We start from the raw sequence: 8,123 nt of genomic DNA on the forward strand, positions 1-8,123 counted from the left end.
ACGCTAAAAACACAGTCAGATGCTTCTGCTGTGGCTGCTAATTTGCCAAAAATATGCTCTGGTAACTGCTTACACAGGGGAAGGAATAAAGTATGGATTTTTGAGTATGCAAATCGAATCTGCAGGCACGAACACGTGATGGGTGTTAGTCATAGTGCTAATGCTGGGTGCATCCAGACATGGTGGGCACAGCCAGGGCTGGGCAGCCAGGGAGGCATGGAGGGAAGGAGGAGAGGATGAGGAGGATGAGAGCTGTCAGGGGCTGCTGAGCTCCTGTCTGGGTGCAGAATTAAATCTGGTTTGGAGGGGGTCAATAAATAATAAAGAATTACAGCTGGTGTCAGCATGGTCAGCTTGCTCTTCTAAAAGCAGGGAGCCTCCATCTAAAGGAATCAAGCAGTGGAGGTGCTGGGTGTGGATCAGGTTTGGAAAGGGTAGGGATGGGAGCAGGGATGGCTTTGGAACAGCCAGAACCTCTGCAGGAGCCGGGGGCTGCAGGGAGGAGATTTCTACAGCCTCACGCCTCAGCCAGGGAATCTGCATCCTCCTCCTCCTCCTCCTCCTCCTCCTCCTCCTCCTCCTCCTCCTCCTCCTCCTCCTCCGGATGCAAATAACAACAAAAGTATTTCTGGCTGAAATACCATGGAACAGGGATTGCTGAGCCTTTCTCCTTGGGGAAAATCACCAGGAAATCACAGGTGGCAAGAATGTTCCTCTGGGGGATAGGAGCCCCATCCCAAACACGGGATTTATGTCCTCATTGCCTGTCCCAAGGATGCTCTGCAAGCAGCAGGATGAAGGCTGCTCCCTCACTGGGAAACATTACAGAAAGACCTCGTATGGAATTAATGTTTTCCAAGGCATTTCAGCTATTTGCTTCAAGGGGACAAACTCTGTTCTTCAGGAAGGACCAAGCCTGTCCTGAGCATCCCTTCCCTCTTCTTATTGCTTCTGCATCTCCTGCTTCCCCAAACCTGTTGGGAAGTGCCTTTCCCAGCCTGAATTCAAGGAAAAGCTTCAAAAAACCACAATAAAGACAATCAAATCTTGTCTTCACTGATTCTGCTGGGGCTCATGGTGCCTCTCAGGCCAGTTGTGATTCCTCTTAAAGCTCCAGGTCCTGCAGTCAGGGGAAACACAACTTTTAAAAGGAAACAACCAAAGAAGGACATTTCTTGTTGTCTGTCCTGGGAGTGGAAGGGCTGGGCTTGTCAGACACAGGGAAAGTCGAGGAAGCATCATCCCCTGGTGAAATGGGGCCAGAGTTTTCCCAGGGCAGCTGAATCCCTGCGGATTCAGCCACCGGCTGGGGTCAAAAGCAGGATGAGGTTTTATCTCCAGGGATGCAAACCCCTTTAGGATATTGCTCAGCACCTTTATTAAGGCCAACGTGCTCCTCTCACAAAGCAGAGTGAAATTGGGCTAATGCTGATTCCCTTAATCCCCCCGTGCTCTAATCCTGCCACAAACTCCGGGATCTCTCCCATTCCTTGGGGGAGATCTGGCAGCGAGGGCAGGTTCCCAACCTCTCCCAAAGAGAGGGCAGCGCTGGGTTTTGGGGGCTGTGTCCCCCCCGAGGTGTGGGAGGTGCTCAGATGGGTGGGATGAGGCAAGAACAGGGTTTATTTATTCCCTGTGAAATAAATCATGGAATCACAGAGCTCTTTGGGTTGGAAGGGACCTTAAAGCTCATCTCATCCCATCCCTGCCATGGGCAGGGACGCCTTCCATGACCTCAGATTGCTCCAACCCCCTCCAGCCTGGCCTTGGACACTTCCAGACCCTTTATTCATTCCAGGGAAACACCTTGCAGACCCCAAGTGGCGCCCTGAGCAGGAAATAATACCTTTGTAGTGATCATCTTCTTGTGGAAATCAGCAAAATGAGGGGCCTTGCTCTGGCTGTTCACTCATTCATGAAAATTCATGATGCTCTGCTGTGCGCTGAGAGCGAGTGGAGCCTCTTCAGGGAATAATGTTGGGAAAGCAGTGGCTGTTCTTAGGGAATGCTCATGCATCCATTGCAATTTTAAAGGATTTTTGATGTAAAGGCCAGAATCTGTCTTTGAAAAGCCAATATCAAGCCCCAAAATATAAATATTTGCCTTTCAGGTTTTGTTTTCTGCAAGCTCCCGGGTTCTGGTTTATTTTTGTTAAAAATTACTTTAATTGTGAGTTAAACAGCTGAATCCAGGGGCAAATCACCATTAAGACTCTCCTGTTACTACTACAAACTCCTGCAAAACAATCCTTTCTTGCTCAGGAGCTCAATCAATGCCAAAACCAGACCCAAAGAGACAAAAAATCTCACAAGGCAGATGCTAAACCCGTGTTCTCCCCTCCAAGACCATCCCCAAGCTCACCCTGCCCAGCTCCTCCATCTCCAAGTCATGCCTACATTAATACAGCTCATTCATCTACGTCAGCGTTACCTGACTCAAAGCATTCAAAATTCATCAGGTTCATTTTAAAATCGAGGCATTTTTAAACAGAAGGCATTTTTAGCTCTTGTCTGCTGCTTCCCAAGCCTGGAAGAATGACTTTTCTGCAATAGCCTGGGTGGAAACCTTGCTTCCAAACTGAAGCTGAAAATCTTGCAAAATCACATGATTCCACAAGCTGGAGCTTCTAAAGGAAAAAAAAAAAAATAAAAATGTTCAGCTCCAGGAGCAGATGTCACCCAACCACGAGGAGCCCCATGGGATATCAAATCACATGCAAATATCCTGAGATTTGCATTCAAAGCCATGAGAAATGACATGGTGAAATGACATTAACACTGTGCTTCTGGGCTGAAGCCACCCTCTGTGGTGGGTCAGGGTGAGGGGCTTGATGGGCTCCCCAAGGCTGGGCTCCTGCACAATTCCCTGGAGAATCACAGCCTGGATAAAAGACTTGGGAAGATGGAGTGAGGGTCTGAGGCCTGTCTGGCAGTTCCTGCCTCATGTTCTTTTTTCCGAGGTCAAAATCCTTCTTCCTCTGTCCTGAGCTGTACCTGAAACTAAGCAGCATGTTCCAGTGAGAGAAGTAATTACCATGAGTTCATAGCATTTATTTTTAATGAGGCTGGTCAGAACCTTCATTTAGTATTTTGATTCATTTTTCTGTGCTCGGCAGCTCCCGACGTCTCCGGTTTTGCTCTCCTAGAACCACTGCAAGCAGCTTCTAGACCCAATCCAGACAGTTAGATGCCCCATCACCAAAATCTTGACTTTTAAAATTAATTTTCAGGTTCTGGGGGGTTGTCAGGACCAGCTCTGGGTGCTGCAGGAACGGGCGGATCGAGGATTTGTGTTTGCTTGTTTCCGCCCACTGTTTAAAGAGCATCAACAATTCCTTCCCGGCAGCAAAACAAGGGAAGAGCTGGTACTTTTAAGGTAATTCTGACATCCGTGCTATGAATAGATCCTGATGGAAATTTGCCCTCGCTCGTCGGTTCCCCGCGCAGGAACTCGGGGAAGGCTGGGGTGGGGAGAGGCACCAGGCCGCTGCCATTGTGGCACTGTACAATCTGGGAATGCTCTGGGTCAGAAGAGACCTTAAAGATGTCTCATTCCAACCCTCCTGGCTGGTGGTGGCTCATCCCAAACCACGGCTCTGCTCAGGTGAGGGGATGCAGCCCCTTCCCAGCCGGGCAGGTCCCACACGGCATTCCCGCTCCATCCCCCCTTGATGCCGGCTTTTGGGAAATATTCCATGTTTTTCCTCTCCCCAGCCACTCTCAAGCCATTTGGTCGGTAGCTCCTGGTGCACCTGCTAAGAGAGGTGTCACCAGTGCCACTGCAGGGCTGGGAAAGTGGGACATGGAGCAGGACAGGCTGGCAGGGCCCCACCCCAGCAGCTCCCAGCGCTCCGCTTCCCTCTCCCCATGGCAGGAACACTTCCCAGCCCGGGCCAAGAAAACCCACTTGCCTACTCAGCCAGTGCTAACAATGCAAACACTAATTATATTTCCCTCACCTATCAAAGGATGATTCATTTTAGGTGAGTGGGCACGGAGATTACACAAGATGAGCACCACCATGCGACCGCCCGGCCCTTTCGGGGTAGCCCTCCTGAGAAACAAGGATTTCGGGAGCAGGGGACGTTCAGGATGGGGAGAGGACTGGCTACAGCGTGAACCTGGTTCACAGCAGACACCTCCAGCCTGTCCCATTCCCTCAGGGCTCCTGGGCTGGTCCCATCCCAGAGCCCTTGTCTGGTTTAGGATCCCGGTTCTTCAGCTGGGAAGAGGTGGAAGGAGGAGGGAAAAAGCATTGCTAGGGATGGACAGGGCAAAAACAGACTGGGGGCTTCCTCCAGCCACCCATCTCATCCACCCCCACAGCCATGGTTTCAGCAGCTCAACCCAAACCCAACGCAGAGGATTCCCATGGGAAGTCTGGAGCTACAACTCCAGCTGTCCCCAGGGTGAAATCACTGAGTATCCCCAAAGTATCAGAGACAGAAGCAGCTGTGATGTCTCCTGATCTCCAGACTTGGCCAGAAGAGGGTCTCTGGCCCTCTGGCCCAGGTCCCCCCAGCTCCACTGCCATGCAGGTGGATGCAGCCCCTTTCACCCCAAGCAAGGGAGCAATTCCTGCTCCCACTCTGGAGCTGGGCTGAATCAGACAAGTGCTTCAACTCCAGCACCCGACTGAAGCAATCCTCGGGAGCCTGGTTTATGTAATATCAGGGTGCTCTGGAAGGGGGGCAGGGGTTTTTTTGGCAGGAAGATGAGGATCTATCAGCAGTGCTGGGGATGTCTGAGGGAGTGAGGCCACGGGGACAAGGGGACAGCACAAAGGCCGCGTGTCAGCCGTGGCAGGGCCGCTCGCAACGCATGGGCTCCTGGGGGAACAGCACGGCTCCCTCGGCTGATCTGGGCTCTGCGTTGATGGACACGAATCCCCCGGGCTGGGGGAGCAGGATTTGCTCTCCTTGGGGGTCAGGGAGCGCGTGGGAAGGGCGTGGGGGGCTGGTCGGCGTGGGGGGACAGGCGTGGGGTGCGCGGCGTGTGCGGCGTGGGAGGTGTGAGCTCGGCAAGCTGCGCGTGGGGGCAGCGCTGCCTGCGCCGGCTGCGGGGCTGGCGTGAGCCCCCGGGCCACCATGTGCCACCCCTGCCACCCAACAGTCCAGAGGTGACACCAACATCCCTCCCAACACAGCCCTGGGCAGGGGGAGCCGTGCCCTTCCCCGCTCTTGTGCAGGGGAATGGGAAAAGCGGAGCGAATCCGTGGAGTCTGGGGCTCCCCGAGCCTCGCTGCGCATTTAGGGCCCCATCCCCAAGCCAGGGCTGGGGAGCTAAAAAAAATGATGTGCAAGGGATGAATATTTATCTGTGGGTGGCAAGTGACAGATGCTGGGGCGAGGATTCTTGGATACTTCAGTTTGCTGGAGGTAATAACTGGAATAGATTAATGAGAAACATCCTTCCCAACAGTTGCCTCCCCGGTGCCACACAGCGGCCTCTGGGACCCAAACACGCAAAGTTCACCAAGGCTTGGTGTCCAGAAGGCTGGAGATGCCCAGCTTTGGTGGTTTCCACCCAGAATGGAGCCAGGCAACTGGGAAAGGGACGTGGCCTCTGGGTGCTGGGAGCTGAGTTGGTGGAAGTGGCCTTGGAGGTGGTTCTGGCCCAGCTGAGGTGGGGGAAGCCGGTGTGGAGGAGCATCCACAGTTACCAGCACTCTGCAGTTCCCCAGCACGGCATTCCTTCCTCCCTGGAAGGTTTGCAGAGTCCCAGGGGGGACCATTTTACCACAGACCCTGCCCTTTCCCAGCACTGCTCCTCTTCCCTCCTCCCGAAATCACACACGCCACATCGCTTTTGGGTCCCTGAACACCGCGAAGCCGGGCTGGCCTGACAAGATGGAAGGAAAAGCTCTTTGCTTCTGGTAGCTTCTCAGAAAAGGCTGAAACTGCTGCTAAGCCACCCCAGTGTGGGGCTGCTGCCCAGGTTTCCCTACAAAACGCCGCGCTGCAGAGGATGGGGAGCGTGCCGGGGTGGGGGCACGTGCGTGGCTGGGGACAGGGCCAGCCCTGCAACACCCAGCCCTCAGAGACCTGTAGTTAGTCCAGACTTGTGTCTGTCCTCCCTCAAACCTCCCAGGCAGGGGCTGGGTGCCAGGAGGAGACAGCACCCACATTGGGAGCAAGCAGAAACCTCCCCCCCAGCCCCTCCTGACCGCCTTGGACGTGGGAGACAGCGACGATTCCCTGCCCAAGCTTTATTCTCGACTGAAGGACTGCTGGGATATATCCATGGCTTCCAAACACACACCCGGCACACCCCAGCTCAGTCCCCAGCATCCTTCCAGGAAGCTGAAACAAAAGGTTGCAGCTCTCTTTTTCTCTGGGAGAAAACCACCGGCACGAAATTATCATTAAAAATCCCGAGGTGGTTCCACCTCTCCCTGCGGGAGCGCAGAAAAAGCAGCTGCAGGTGAGGTTTAACCTCCCCTCCCTGTGCAAGCACAAAGCAGCAAACTGGCTTTTCCACAGCAAGGTCTTGCAGCACCTTTCGGGAAGGCTGCGATGGAGCTCCCCAACGCTGCAATTTCCTCACCGGAGCCTTATGGAAAACCGTAACATCCTAAAAATAACCCGTGAGCCTGCTTTAGGAGGCCACGATTCCCAGGAAAACAAGGGGCCAGCGGAGCTCAGTGCCCCCGGCTGCCGGCAGGTAGGCCTGCCTCGGATTATGGTGGCAATTCCGATTGTGGAAGTAGCCACAACCCAGGAGAGAGGATGATACAGCCACTTACAGCACGGCACCAGCTGTTTCTCCCTGTTCAGCCCTAAAGCTTGTTAGCCCAGCAATTTTTTTGGGTTTGATCGCTCCAATTGGGTTTTCTTGTTTTTCCTCTAATCCCAGTTTCCCCTCAGCATCTCGTTAAGCCGTGTTGACGGCAGAGAAGAGCTCTGGTGATCCCTCTGAGCCCCTACGCTAAGCATTAAGCCGTAAACTAGGAATGTAAGACTCTTGTCTGAATTAAAGTCTTTTCCCCGGCATTATTGAGCGTGGGGCTGCCTTTGGAGGGGCTGGAGGAGGTGCAGAGCCCCCCGCCCCTGGCAGCGAGCTCTGGCAGCAGCGGAGCTGCCCCATCCTCCCCGGATCCCCCCACACACACACTCGCCTCCCTCCTGCCCCGCGTCGTTCCCATGCAAATCCTACAGGTTCCAGTGGCGCAGTCACAACTGCCAATCCCATGTGCAACTTGGGTTGTGTCCCCAAGGCCTGGCCCACCCCACGCTCCGACCTCTCTGGGCCGGAGCTGGGCATCCCCCCACCAGCACAGCCCCTCTCCCATCCCAAAAACCGGCTTGAGGAGAGGAAAGAGGGAGGACCCAGCGTGCAGAGACCCCAAGGAACGTATGGGGCTACCTGTGGCAAAGAGCTGGGCTGGTGCCACGCTGGGCTGGCTCCTTCCCTCCTGCAGGGTGGGAGCATCCCTTGATCCAAGCCAGCAGGTTGCAAACTCCCAGACTCCAACCCAAACCCTGCTGGGAGCTTCTCCCCACCGCCCTCCACCCCACCTGCCCCAGCCAGGAAGGGACGAATGCATCACCTACCTCCATCCGAGTAGGTCTCTGTCCCGTAGCCATCCTGTAATCCATTGCTCCAGGTGCCTTCGTACTTGGCCCCGTTTCCAGTGCATTCCCGGACCCCGTACCGTCCCTTAAATCCATGGGTCCACTCTCCTTTGTACACCCACTTCCCTTTGCTCTCCATGCCAATGCCATGGCGCTTGCCCTGCGCCCAGGTGCCCTGGTAAGTGTTGCCACTGGGCCAAGTGTAGACCCCCAGCACCTCAAAGCCGTGACTCCAGGAGCCCGAATATTCACCTTGACCCTTCGGGCCGGTACAGATTCCATGGCCATGAGCCTTTCCGTCCTCCCAGCCTCCACAGTACGACCCTCCATCGTCAAAATTAAACCTTCCCCCACTGGACATGCATGTAATTCGGTTTGCAAATCTCCCAAAAGGTGAAAAAAAAAAATAAATATACCCAAAGAAAAGAAAAGTAAAAAAAAAAAAAAAAAAAAAGCGAACGATGACTTGGGGAAAAAGAAATAAATAAAAATAAAAATAATTAAATCAAATTGAACTCAATTGAAATTATGCACCAGATCCAGGAAGCT

At 53.9% G+C, this 8,123-nt stretch overlaps 1 protein-coding gene across 1 annotated transcript in view; it reads right to left on the reverse strand.

Annotated features, from left to right (window-relative positions):
• The window catches only part of JPH3 (junctophilin 3), a 45,738-nt gene extending 37,621 nt beyond the window's left edge, over nt 1-8,117 (reverse strand). Inside the window, exon 1 of the mRNA XM_015640161.1 lies at nt 7,554-8,117. Within this exon, the coding sequence (XP_015495647.1) occupies nt 7,554-7,935 (382 nt within the window). The 5' untranslated portion in view covers nt 7,936-8,117. The remainder of the gene's footprint in view (nt 1-7,553) is intronic.
• Between the last annotated feature and the right edge of the window lie 6 nt (nt 8,118-8,123).

Source organism: Parus major, chromosome 11, assembly GCF_001522545.3.
Source record: "Parus major isolate Abel chromosome 11, Parus_major1.1, whole genome shotgun sequence".
NCBI classification, from domain to species: domain Eukaryota; kingdom Metazoa; phylum Chordata; class Aves; order Passeriformes; family Paridae; genus Parus; species Parus major.